Source organism: Eptatretus burgeri, chromosome 12 (assembly GCF_056783735.1).
Source record: "Eptatretus burgeri isolate ZD-2024b chromosome 12, Ebu_testis_v1, whole genome shotgun sequence".
Taxonomy (NCBI): domain Eukaryota; kingdom Metazoa; phylum Chordata; class Myxini; order Myxiniformes; family Myxinidae; genus Eptatretus; species Eptatretus burgeri.
The window spans coordinates 77125910-77140431 of NC_140972.1; the positions used below are offsets into that span (position 1 = coordinate 77125910).

At 46.8% G+C, this 14522-nt stretch overlaps 1 protein-coding gene across 1 annotated transcript in view; it reads left to right on the forward strand.

Annotated features, from left to right (window-relative positions):
* The first annotated feature begins 10653 nt into the window (after nucleotides 1-10653).
* Nucleotides 10654-14522, forward strand: part of LOC147015947 (phosphoglycerate mutase 2-like) — a 44364-nt gene continuing 40495 nt past the window's right edge. Inside the window, exon 1 of the mRNA XM_085848611.1 lies at nucleotides 10654-11149. Coding sequence (XP_085704737.1) covers nucleotides 10739-11149 — 411 coding nt within the window. The 5' untranslated portion in view covers nucleotides 10654-10738. The remainder of the gene's footprint in view (nucleotides 11150-14522) is intronic.

A 14522-nucleotide genomic window follows, 5' to 3' on the forward strand; every position in this document is an offset into this window, starting at 1 on the left:
GAGAGCACGAGGTAGAACGAAAGCACGAGGTAGAACTAGAGTACGAGGTAGAGCTGGAGCACGAGATAGAACTAAAGCACGAGATAGAACTAGAGTACGAGGTAGAACTGGAGTACAAGGTGGAGCTGGAGCACGAGGTAGAACTGGAGTACGAGGTAGAACTACAGTACAAGATAGAACTAGAGTACGAGGGAGAACTGGAGCACGAGGTAGAACTAGAGCACGAGATAGAACTAAAGCACGAGGTAGAACTAGAGTACGAGGTAGAACTAGAGTACGAGGTAGAGCTGGAGCACGAGATAGAACTAAAGCACGAGATAGAACTAGAGTACGAGATAGAACTAGAGTACGAGGTAGAGCTGGAGCACGAGATAGAACTAAAGCACGAGATAGAACTAGAGTACGAGGTAGAACTGGAGTACGAGGTAGAGCTGGAGCACGAGGTAGAACTGGAGTACGAGGTAGAACTACAGTACGAGATAGAACTAGAGTACGAGGTAGAACTAGAGCACGAGGTAGAACTAGAGCACGAGGTAGAACTAGAGCACGAGGTAGAACTAGAGCACGAGGTAGAACGAAAGCATGAGGTAGAACTAGAGTACGAGATAGAACTAGAGCACGAGGTAGGACGAGAGCACGAGGTAGAACTAGAGCACGAGATAGAACTAAAGCACGAGGTAGAACTAGAGTACGAGATAGAACTAGAGTACGAGGTAGAGCTGGAGCACGAGATAGAACTAAAGCACGAGGTAGAACTACAGTACGAGATAGAACTAGAGTACGAGGTAGAACTAGAGTACGAGGTAGAACTAGAGTACGAGGTAGAACTAGAGTACGAGGTAGAACTCGAGTACGAGATAGAACTAGAGTACGAGGTAGAGCTGGAGCACGAGATAGAACTAGAGTACGAGGTAGAACTAGAGTACGAGGTAGAACTAGAGTACGAGGTAGAACTAGAGCACGAGGTAGAACTAGAGCACGAGGTAGAACTAGAGCACGAGGTAGAACTAGAGCACGAGGTAGAACTAGAGTATGAGGTAGAACTAGAGTACGAGATAGAACTCAAACACGAGATAGAGCTAGAACACGAGATAGAGCAAAAACACGAGATAGAACTAGAGTACGAGGTAGAACTAGAGCACGAGGTAGAACTAGAGTACGAGGTAGAACTAGAGTACGAGGTAGAACTAGAGTACGAGGTAGAACTAGAGTACGAGGTAGAACTAGAGTACGAGGTAGAACTAGAGTACGAGGTAGAACTCGAGTACGAGATAGAACTAGAGTACGAGGTAGAGCTGGAGCACGAGATAGAACTAGAGTACGAGGTAGAACTAGAGTACGAGGTAGAACTAAAGCACGAGGTAGAACTAGAGTACGAGGTAGAACTAGAGTACGAGGTAGAGCTGGAGCACGAGATAGAACTAAAGCACGAGATAGAACTTGAGCACGAGGTAGAACTAGAGCACGAGGTAGAACTAGAGTACGAGGTAGAGCTGGAGCACGATACAGAACTAAAGCACGAGATAGAACTGGAGTACGAGGTAGAACTGGAGTACAAGGTGGAGCTGGAGCATGACGTAGAACTGGAGTACGAGGTAGAACTACAGTACAAGATAGAACTAGAGTACGAGGGAGAACTAGAGCACGAGGTAGAACTAGAGCACGAGATAGAACTAAAGCACGAGGTAGAACTAGCGTACGAGATAGAACTCGAGTACGAGGTAGAACTAGAGCACGAGGTAGAACTAGAGCACGAGATAGAACTAGAGTACGAGATAGAACTAGAGTACGAGGTAGAGCTGGAGCACGAGATAGAACTATAGCACGAGATAGAACTAGAGTACGAGGTAGAACTGGAGTACGAGGTGGAGCTGGAGCACGAGGTAGAACTGGAGTACGAGGTAGAACTACAGTACAAGATAGAACTAGAGTACGAGGGAGAACTAGAGCACGAGGTAGAACTAGAGCACGAGATAGAACTAAAGCACGAGGTAGAACTACAGTACGAGATAGAACTAGAGTACGAGGTAGAACTAGAGCACAAGATAGAACTAAAGCACGAGGTAGAACTAGAGTACGAGATAGAACTAGAGTACGAGGTAGAGCTGGAGCACGAGATAGAACTAAAGCACGAGATAGAACTAGAGTACGAGATAGAACTAGAGTACGAGGTAGAGCTGGAGCACGAGGTAGAACTAGAGCACGAGGTAGAACGAAAGCACGAGGTAGAACTAGAGTACGAGGTAGAGCTGGAGCACGAGATAGAACTAAAGCACGAGATAGAACTAGAGTACGAGGTAGAACTGGAGTACGAGGTAGAGCTGGAGCACGAGGTAGAACTAGAGCACGAGGTAGAACGAAAGCACGAGGTAGAACTAGAGTACGAGGTAGAGCTGGAGCACGAGATAGAACTAAAGCACGAGATAGAACTAGAGTACGAGGTAGAACTGGAGTACAAGGTGGAGCTGGAGCATGAGGTAGAACTGGAGTACGAGGTAGAACTACAGTACAAGATAGAACTCGAGTACGAGGGAGAACTGGAGCACGAGGTAGAACTAGAGCACGAGATAGAACTAAAGCACGAGGTAGAACTAGAGTACGAGGTAGAACTGGAGTACGAGGTAGAGCTGGAGCACGAGGTAGAACTGGAGTACGAGGTAGAACTACAGTACGAGATAGAACTAGAGTACGAGGTAGAACTAGAGCACGAGGTAGAACTAGAGCACGAGGTAGAACTAGAGCACGAGGTAGAACTAGAGCACGAGGTAGAACTAGAGCACGAGGTAGAACTAGAGCACGAGGTAGAACGAAAGCATGAGGTAGAACTAGAGTACGAGATAGAACTAGAGCACGAGGTAGGACGAGAGCACGAGGTAGAACTAGAGCACGAGATAGAACTAAAGCACGAGGTAGAACTAGAGTACGAGATAGAACTAGAGTACGAGGTAGAGCTGGAGCACGAGATAGAACTAAAGCACGAGGTAGAACTACAGTACGAGATAGAACTAGAGTACGAGGTAGAACTAGAGTACGAGGTAGAACTAGAGTACGAGGTAGAACTAGAGTACGAGGTAGAACTAGAGTACGAGGTAGAACTCGAGTACGAGATAGAACTAGAGTATGAGGTAGAGCTGGAGCACGAGATAGAACTAGAGTACGAGGTAGAACTAGAGTACGAGGTAGAACTAGAGTACGAGGTAGAACTAGAGCACGAGGTAGAACTAGAGCACGAGGTAGAACTAGAGTATGAGGTAGAACTGGAGTACGAGATAGAACTCAAACACGAGATAGAGCTAGAACACGAGATAGAGCAAAAACACGAGATAGAACTAGAGTACGAGGTAGAACTAGAGTACGAGATAGAACTAGAGTACGAGGTAGAACTGGAGTATGAGGTAGAACTGGAGTACGAGATAGAACTCAAACACGAGATAGAGCTAGAACACGAGATAGAGCAAAAACACGAGATAGAACTAGAGTACGAGGTAGAACTAGAGTACGAGATAGAACTAGAGTACGAGGTAGAACTGGAGTATGAGGTAGAACTGGAGTACGAGATAGAACTCAAACACGAGATAGAGCTAGAACACGAGATAGAGCAAAAACACGAGATAGAACTAGAGTACGAGGTAGAACTAGAGTACGAGATAGAACTAGAGCACGAGGTGGAACGAAAGCACGAGGTAGAACTAGAGTACGAGATAGAACTAGAGTACGAGGTAGAACTAGAGCACGAGGTAGAACGAGAGCACGAGATAGAACTAGAGTACGAGGTAGAGCTGGAGCACGAGATAGAACTAAAGCACGAGATAGAACTAGAGTACGAGATAGAACTAGAGTACGAGGTAGAGCTGGAGCACGAGGTAGAACTAGAGCACGAGGTAGAACGAAAGCACGAGGTAGAACTAGAGTACGAGGTAGAGCTGGAGCACGAGATAGAACTAAAGCACGAGATAGAACTAGAGTACGAGGTAGAACTGGAGTACGAGGTAGAGCTGGAGCACGAGGTAGAACTAGAGCACGAGATAGAACTAAAGCACGAGGTAGAACTAGAGTACGAGGTAGAACTAGAGTACGAGGTAGAGCTGGAGCACGAGATAGAACTAAAGCACGAGATAGAACTAGAGTACGAGATAGAACTAGAGTACGAGGTAGAGCTGGAGCACGAGATAGAACTAAAGCACGAGATAGAACTAGAGTACGAGGTAGAACTGGAGTACGAGGTAGAGCTGGAGCACGAGGTAGAACTGGAGTACGAGGTAGAACTACAGTATGAGATAGAACTAGAGTACGAGGTAGAACTAGAGCACGAGGTAGAACTAGAGCACGAGGTAGAACTAGAGCACGAGGTAGACCTAGAGCACGAGGTAGAACGAAAGCATGAGGTAGAACTAGAGTACGAGATAGAACTAGAGCACGAGGTAGGACGAGAGCACGAGGTAGAACTAGAGCACGAGATAGAACTAAAGCACGAGGTAGAACTAGAGTACGAGATAGAACTAGAGTACGAGGTAGAGCTGGAGCACGAGATAGAACTAAAGCACGAGGTAGAACTACAGTACGAGATAGAACTAGAGTACGAGGTAGAACTAGAGTACGAGGTAGAACTAGAGTACGAGGTAGAACTAGAGTACGAGGTAGAACTCGAGTACGAGATAGAACTAGAGTATGAGGTAGAGCTGGAGCACGAGATAGAACTAAAGTACGAGGTAGAACTAGAGCACGAGGTAGAACTAGAGCACGAGGTAGAACTAGAGCACGAGGTAGAACTAGAGTATGAGGTAGAACTAGAGTACGAGATAGAACTCAAACACGAGATAGAGCTAGAACACGAGATAGAGCAAAAACACGAGATAGAACTAGAGTACGAGGTAGAACTAGAGTACGAGATAGAACTAGAGTACGAGGTAGAACTAGAGTACGAGGTAGAACTGGAGTATGAGGTAGAACTGGAGTACGAGATAGAACTCAAACACGAGATAGAGCTCGAACACGAGATAGAGCAAAAACACGAGATAGAACTAGAGTACGAGGTAGAACTAGAGTACGAGATAGAACTAGAGCACGAGGTGGAACGAAAGCACGAGGTAGAACTAGAGCACGAGATAGAACTAAAGCACGAGGTAGAACTAGAGTACGAGATAGAACTAGAGTACGAGGTAGAGCTGGAGCACGAGATAGAACTAAAGCACGAGATAGAACTAGAGTACGAGATAGAACTAGAGTACGAGGTCGAGCTGGAGCACGAGGTAGAACTAGAGCACGAGGTAGAACGAAAGCACGAGGTAGAACTAGAGTACGAGGTAGAGCTGGAGCACGAGATAGAACTAAAGCACGAGATAGAACTACAGCACGAGATAGAACTAGAGTACGAGGTAGAACTGGAGTACGAGGTGGAGCTGGAGCACGAGGTAGAACTGGAGTACGAGGTAGAACTACAGTACCAGATAGAACTAGAGTACGAGGGAGAACTAGAGCACGAGGTAGAACTAGAGCACGAGATAGAACTAAAGCACGAGGTAGAACTAGAGTACGAGGTAGAACTGGAGTACGAGATAGAACTAGAGTACGAGGTAGAACTAGAGCACGAGGTAGAACTAGAGCACGAGATAGAACTAAAGCACGAGGTAGAACTAGAGCACGAGATAGAACTAGAGTACGAGGTAGAACTAGAGTACGAGATAGAACGAGAGTACGAGGTAGAACTAGAGCACGAGGTAGAACTAGAGCACGAGATAGAACTAAAGCACGAGGTAGAACGAAAGCATGAGGTAGAACTAGAGTACGAGATAGAACTAGAGCACGAGGTAGGACGAGAGCACGAGGTAGAACTAGAGCACGAGATAGAACTAAAGCACGAGGTAGAACTAGAGTACGAGATAGAACTAGAGTACGAGGTAGAGCTGGAGCACGAGATAGAACTAAAGCACGAGGTAGAACTACAGTACGAGATAGAACTAGAGTACGAGGTAGAACTAGAGTACGAGGTAGAACTAGAGTACGAGGTAGAACTAGAGTACGAGGTAGAACTCGAGTACGAGATAGAACTAGAGTATGAGGTAGAGCTGGAGCACGAGATAGAACTAAAGTACGAGGTAGAACTAGAGTACGAGATAGAACTAGAGTACGAGGTAGAGCTGGAGCACGAGATAGAACTAAAGCACGAGATAGAACTAGAGTACGAGGTAGAACTGGAGTACGAGGTGGAGCTGGAGCACGAGGTAGAACTGGAGTACGAGGTAGAACTACAGTACAAGATAGAACTAGAGTACGAGGGAGAACTAGAGCACGAGGTAGAACTAGAGCACGAGATAGAACTAAAGCACGAGGTAGAACTACAGTACGAGATAGAACTAGAGTACGAGGTAGAACTAGAGCACAAGATAGAACTAAAGCACGAGGTAGAACTAGAGTACGAGATAGAACTAGAGTACGAGGTAGAGCTGGAGCACGAGATAGAACTAAAGCACGAGATAGAGACTAGAGTACGAGATAGAACTAGAGTACGAGGTAGAGCTGGAGCACGAGGTAGAACTAGAGCACGAGGTAGAACGAAAGCACGAGGTAGAACTAGAGTACGAGGTAGAGCTGGAGCACGAGATAGAACTAAAGCACGAGATAGAACTAGAGTACGAGGTAGAACTGGAGTACGAGGTAGAGCTGGAGCACGAGGTAGAACTAGAGCACGAGGTAGAACGAAAGCACGAGGTAGAACTAGAGTACGAGGTAGAGCTGGAGCACGAGATAGAACTAAAGCACGAGATAGAACTAGAGTACGAGGTAGAACTGGAGTACAAGGTGGAGCTGGAGCATGAGGTAGAACTGGAGTACGAGGTAGAACTACAGTACAAGATAGAACTAGAGTACGAGGGAGAACTGGAGCACGAGGTAGAACTAGAGCACGAGATAGAACTAAAGCACGAGGTAGAACTAGAGTACGAGGTAGAACTAGAGTACGAGGTAGAGCTGGAGCACGAGATAGAACTAAAGCACGAGATAGAACTAGAGTACGAGATAGAACTAGAGTACGAGGTAGAGCTGGAGCACGAGATAGAACTAAAGCACGAGATAGAACTGGAGTTCGAGGTAGAACTGGAGTACGAGGTAGAGCTGGAGCACGAGGTAGAACTGGAGTACGAGGTAGAACTACAGTACGAGATAGAACTAGAGTACGAGGTAGAACTAGAGCACGAGGTAGAACTAGAGCATGAGGTAGAACTAGAGCACGAGGTAGAACTAGAGCACGAGGTAGAACTAGAGCACGAGGTAGAACGAAAGCATGAGGTAGAACTAGAGTACGAGATAGAACTAGAGCACGAGGTAGAACTAGAGCACGAGGTAGAACTAGAGCACGAGGTAGAACTAAAGCACGAGGTAGAACTAGAGTACGAGATAGAACTAGAGTACGAGGTAGAGCTGGAGCACGAGATAGAACTAAAGCACGAGGTAGAACTACAGTACGAGATAGAACTAGAGTACGAGGTAGAACTAGAGTACGAGGTAGAACTAGAGTACGAGGTAGAACTAGAGTACGAGGTAGAACTAGAGTACGAGGTAGAACTCGAGTATGAGGTAGAGCTGGAGCACGAGATAGAACTAGAGTACGAGGTAGAACTAGAGTACGAGGTAGAACTAGAGCACGAGGTAGAACTAGAGCACGAGGTAGAACTAGAGCACGAGGTAGAACTGGAGTATGAGGTAGAACTAGAGTATGAGATAGAACTCAAACACGAGATAGAGCTAGAACACGAGATAGAGCAAAAACACGAGATAGAACTAGAGTACGAGGTAGAACTAGAGTACGAGATAGAACTAGAGTACGAGGTAGAACTGGAGTATGAGGTAGAACTGGAGTACGAGATAGAACTCAAACACGAGATAGAGCTAGAACACGAGATAGAGCAAAAACACGAGATAGAACTAGAGTACGAGGTAGAACTAGAGTACGAGATAGAACTAGAGCACGAGGTGGAACGAAAGCACGAGGTCGAACTAGAGTACGAGATAGAACTAGAGTACGAGGTGGAACTAGAGCACGAGGTGGAACTAGAGCACGAGATAGAACTAAAGCACGAGGTAGAACTAGAGTACGAGATAGAACTAGAGTACGAGGTAGAGCTGGAGCACGAGATAGAACTAAAGCACGAGATAGAACTAGAGTACGAGATAGAACTAGAGTACGAGGTCGAGCTGGAGCACGAGGTAGAACTAGAGCACGAGGTAGAACGAAAGCACGAGGTAGAACTAGAGTACGAGGTAGAGCTGGAGCACGAGATAGAACTAAAGCACGAGATAGAACTAGAGTACGAGGTAGAACTGGAGTACGAGGTGGAGCTGGAGCACGAGGTAGAACTGGAGTACGAGGTAGAACTACAGTACCAGATAGAACTAGAGTACGAGGGAGAACTAGAGCACGAGGTAGAACTAGAGCACGAGATAGAACTAAAGCACGAGGTAGAACTAGAGTACGAGGTAGAACTGGAGTACGAGGTAGAGCTGGAGCACGAGATAGAACTAAAGCACGAGATAGAACTAGAGTACGAGATAGAACTAGAGTACGAGGTAGAACGAGAGCACGAGGTAGAACTAGAGTACGAGGTAGAACTAGAGTACGAGGTAGAACTAGAGTATGAGGTAGAACTAGAGCACGAGGTAGAACTAGAGTACGAGGTAGAACTCGAGTACGAGATAGAACTAGAGTACGAGGTAGAGCTGGAGCACGAGATAGAACTCGAGTACGAGGTAGAACTAGAGTACGAGATAGAACTAGAGTACGAGGTAGAACTAGAGCACGAGGTAGAACTAGAGCACGAGGTAGAACTAGAGTACGAGGTAGAACTAGAGCACGAGATAGAACTAAAGCACGAGATAGAACGAGAGCACGAGGTAGAACTAGAGCACGAGATAGAACTAAAGCACGAGGTAGATCTAGAGTACGAGATAGAACTAGAGTATGAGGTAGAGCTGGAGCACGAGATAGAACTAGAGTACGAGGTAGAACTGGAGTACGAGGTAGAGCTGGAGCACGAGATAGAACTAAAGCACGAGGTGGAACTACAGTACGAGATAGAACTGGAGTACGACGTAGAACTAGAGTATGAGGTAGAACTAGAGTACGAAGTAGAGCTGGAGCACGAGATAGAGCTAGAGTACGAGGTAGAACTACAGTACGAGATAGAACTAGAGTACGAGGTAGAACTAGAGTATGAGGTAGAACTAGAGTACGAGGTAGAACTAGAGTACGAGGTAGAGCTGGAGCACGAGATAGAACTAAAGCACGAGGTAGAACTAGAGTATGAGATAGAACTAGTGTACGAGGTAGAGCTGGAGCACGAGATAGAACTAAAGCACGAGATAGAACTAGAGTACGAGGTAGAACTGGAGTACGAGGTGGAGCTGGAGCACGAGGTAGAACTGGAGTACGAGGTAGAACTACAGTACAAGATAGAACTAGAGCACGAGGTAGAACTAGAGTACGAGGTAGAACTAGAGTACAAGGTAGAGCTGGAGCACGAGATATAACTAAAGCACGAGATAGAACTAGAGTACGAGGTAGAACTAGAGCACGAGGTAGAACTAGAGTACGAGGTAGAACTAGAGTACGAGGTAGAGCTGGAGCACGAGATAGAACTAGAGTACGAGGTAGAACTAGAGTACGAGGTAGAACTAGAGTACGAGATAGAGCTGGAGCACGAGGTAGAACTAAAGCACGAGGTAGAACTAGAGTACGAGGTAGAACTAGAGTACGAGGTAGAACTAGAGTACGAGGTAGAACTAGAGTACGAGATAGAGCTGGAGCACGAGGTAGAACTAAAGCACGAGGTAGAACTAGAGTACGAGGTAGAACTAAAGCACGAGATAGAACTAGAGTACGAGGTAGAACTAGAGTACGAGGTAGAACTAAAGCACGAGATAGAACTAAAGCACGAGATAGAACTAGAGTACGAGGTAGAACTAGAGTACGAGGTAGAACGAGAGTACGAGGTAGAACGAGAGTACGATGTAGAGCTAAAACACGAGATAGAGTGAGAACACGAGATAGAGCTGGAGTGGTGTGATGGTGATGGTGGTGATGGTGGTGATGGTGGTGATGGTGGTGATGGTGGTGATGGTGATGATGGTGATGATGGTGATGATGGTGATGATGGTGATGATGATGATGATGATGAATGACAATAAATACGTCATGGGTCAGGGTCAGGTGTCCAATCAAAGCGGGACATCTTCGTACCCGATCATCACTACCAGCAGTTATAAAGTGGCAGTTCGAAATACGTCTCTCATTAATGACGTAACACACCAGAACACAAACACCACACAAAATCAGTCCCGCCGAGGGTCACAATCTCTGCTCTCGAGTTTCGTGTTTCACTCCTCCACATCCTTCACCCCCACCCCTGCCAGCGCCTTCTTCACCGCCCTCATGGATTCTTCGTTCTGCAGGAAGGATCGAACACATTTTGTTCTCCGCTGTTTATTTTTCTCAATTTTAACTCAACTCTCCCCCAAGTGCACACAACATGTCGACGTTTCGTCGTCCGTTTTCGAATCTTGAACCACAGTGTTCACATCAGCCTCGTGAAGTGAAGCCACGGGGGAAGGACGGTACGCGTGACGTCATCACGTTGAACGGACGGGCCTATATAAGCGCCGCGCACGGGACGCTCGTTCCGTGTCTGTGTTACCTTGCTCGCCGCTAACAACGTCCGTCGGTCCGGTTAAACAAAGCCAACCCACCATGGTTCACAAGCTCGTGATCGTGCGGCATGGCGAGAGCACGTGGAACCAGGAAAACCGATTCTGCGGCTGGTTCGATGCCGACCTGAGCGAGAAGGGCGACGCGGAGGCGCGGCGCGGCGCGCTCGCCGTCAAGGAGGCCGGTCTGCATTTCGACCTGTGCTTCACGTCCGTGCTGAAGCGCGCCGTCCGCACCCTGTGGCACATCCTCGATGGCACCGACCAGATGTGGCTCCCCGTGGTGCGCACCTGGCGTCTCAACGAGCGCCATTACGGAGGCCTCACCGGTCTGAACAAGGCCGAGACTGCGGCCAAGCACGGCGAGGAGCAGGTCAAGATCTGGAGACGCTCGTTCGACGTGCCCCCACCACCCATGGACGCCCAACACCCGTACTTCCAGATCATTGCGAAGGTCCGTGAGCGCGAAAAACTGCCGCTGCTCTGCCGGTTCCATTGGACGTGTGTCCGAATGTGTTGTCGATGTTTAACGGCACGCGATGTCGAACCTAACACCGCTCAAGGTTTAAGGTCAAGATCGAACCTTACAAGGTTTAAGGTCAAGATCGAACCTTGCACTGCTCAAGGTTTAAGGTCAAGATCGAACCTTGCACCGCTCAAGGTTTAAGGTCAAGATCGAACCTTACAAGGTTTAAGGTCAAGATCGAACCTTGCACCGCTCAAGGTTTAAGGTCAAGATCGAACCTTACACCGCTCATGGTTTAAGGTCAAGGTCAATCCTTACACCGCTCAAGGTTTAAGGTTGAGGTCGAACCTTGCAAGGTTTAAGGTCGAGGTCGGACCTTGCAAGGTTTAAGGTCGAGGTCGGACCTTGCAAGGTTTAAGGTCGAGGTCGGACCTTGCAAGGTTTAAGGTCGAGGTCGGACCTTGCAAGGTTTAAGGTCGAGGTCGGACCTTGCAAGGTTTAAGGTCGAGGTCGGACCTTGCAAGGTTTAAGGTCGAGGTCGGACCTTGCAAGGTTTAAGGTCGAGGTCGGACCTTGCAAGGTTTAAGGTCGAGGTCGGACCTTGCAAGGTTTAAGGTCGAGGTCGGACCTTGCAAGGTTTAAGGTCGAGGTCGGACCTTGCAAGGTTTAAGGTCGAGGTCGGACCTTGCAAGGTTTAAGGTCGAGGTCGGACCTTGCAAGGTTTAAGGTCGAGGTCGGACCTTGCAAGGTTTAAGGTCGAGGTCGGACCTTGCAAGGTTTAAGGTCGAGGTCGGACCTTGCAAGGTTTAAGGTCGAGGTCGGACCTTGCAAGGTTTAAGGTCGAGGTCGGACCTTGCAAGGTTTAAGGTCGAGGTCGGACCTTGCAAGGTTTAAGGTCGAGGTCGGACCTTGCAAGGTTTAAGGTCGAGGTCGGACCTTGCAAGGTTTAAGGTCGAGGTCGGACCTTGCAAGGTTTAAGGTCGAGGTCGGACCTTGCAAGGTTTAAGGTCGAGGTCGGACCTTGCAAGGTTTAAGGTCGAGGTCGGACCTTGCAAGGTTTAAGGTCGAGGTCGGACCTTGCAAGGTTTAAGGTCGAGGTCGGACCTTGCAAGGTTTAAGGTCGAGGTCGGACCTTGCACCGCCCGAGGTCGAGGTCGGACCTTGCACCGCCCGAGGTCGAGGTCGGACCTTGCACCGCCCGAGGTCGAGGTCGGACCTTGCACCGCCCGAGGTCGAGGTCGGACCTTGCACCGCCCGAGGTCGAGGTCGGACCTTGCACCGCCCGAGGTCGAGGTCGGACCTTGCACCGCCCGAGGTCGAGGTCGGACCTTGCACCGCCCGAGGTCGAGGTCGGACCTTGCACCGCCCGAGGTCGAGGTCGGACCTTGCACCGGATTAAGCCTCGGCTGGCCCTAAGGCACACTTTGAAATTTTAGAGAACGGCTTGAAAAATTTAAATTCGATCTCTGGCTCATGGAAATGGACCCAGGACAAATGATGAACTGATTCAAGAACAAAATATTTAATACAAAAAAAGACAAATATTTAATGTGAAAATTTTTGGCTGGCCCGAAGGCACATGTCTTGTCTGCCTCGTGGTTAATCCAGCACTGGGTCGAACCTTGCACGGTTCAAGGTTTTAGGTCAAGGTCGAACCTTGCACCTCTCAAGGTTTACACCACCTTGTCCGTCTTCTCGATGGCTCGTTTTGTCTGGACTCTCGCAATTGTCCGAAAATCGCTTTAGTTTCAACGAGTGTTGTGTACACTGAACGAGGTGGCTTCATTAATCCGTGCTGGCAGGATCAACTTTATGCCGTCTAGCCTGGGTTCGAATCCCGACCCAGCTATAAACTGCCATCCTGGTGTTTCACACGTTAAACCGGTGTCCCATCTGCCAGCATTCGTTGCTGGACGTTTAAAGATCCCATGGTGTTCGAAGTGGTGAAGGCGAGCTATCGCCAGCACCCTTAACTAACACCCTGTGCTCCCGCACAGGCTACCCACAAAATGTATTAATTTAACCAATCAATACTTGGCCTGTTAGCAGTTAATCAACCGATATGATGTGTGTTTTTTTTTCCTCTGATTAAGACTAATAAAATGGCAATTTCGGAGCAATCTCGATCTCCATGACGGGTCAACAGGATCAGAATCCAACCATCGACCTCCCAGAATCTGAGCCAAGCGGACGCTCAAACTATAGGGCCACCGAGTCTGGTTAACTCTGCTTTAACTTGATAAACTTTTAAAACTCTTAACTTGATGCCGATTGGGTCCTCATATAACTTTATCCACAAAGTGTGTCTCTCCTGGCCATATGTTCAGCAATTTGTTGGTTTTACTTTTTTTTTTCTAATACAAAATCAAGTGTGAACAAGACTTGCATTTCCACATTTTGTTATATTTTGCCTATTAGAGTGGACAAGCATATATAATATATGGAAGTCATTTGGCCCATCATGCCTGTGTTGCACCAACACAACATACCATCACCCTATGCGCGCACACAAGTTGCATGTGCAGAAAACTATGTGGTTTCTTTGCAATGAGTAAGCATTACAATTTGTAATTGTAAGCCGTTTGTTTTTTTGTCAGGTTGTGTTACAATGATTATTTGATTGATTGCTTGTTGGTGGGTTAACTTGCACAGGGTAATCAAAAATTGGTTGTGATGCTTTTCCACAATGGCAGGAAATTTTCCCACGTTTGATTTACCTTATTCTATTTTCGTGTGATGTAATTTATTTTGTTATATATATATATATATATATATATATATATATATATATATATATATATATATATATATATATATATATATATATATATATATATATATATATATATATATATATATATATATATATATATATATATATATATATATATATATATATATATATATATATATAATATTTTGCCAATCTTAAATCTTCTTTAATGGCCACAACTTCCCCCATTTTCTTGTGGGGTTGTGGGGTTCTTGGGTTAAAAGTCTTTCTAAATTGGCTGGCCAGGCCTGACGTTCCATTAAAGTTGGGGGCACAAATTTGTCATTTGTTCAGAGTGCTGGCGATAGCTCGCCTACTCTCTGCTCAGGACACTTGGATATTTAATGAATGCTGGCAGATGGGACACCGGTTTAACGTCCATCCGATGGACGCCATTCGGCACCCACCTTGATGCCTGTGAAATACCAGGATGACATTTTGTAGCTGGGTCAGGATTCAAACCCAGGCCAGACAGCTTGGAGGCGAGTGTGATGTTTGTCACTTTTTCATTATTTCTGTCTGGATGTACTCTATCTCAATCATTTTGTTGTTTGAATATGATAAGGTTGCTAATCACAGCAAATCTTT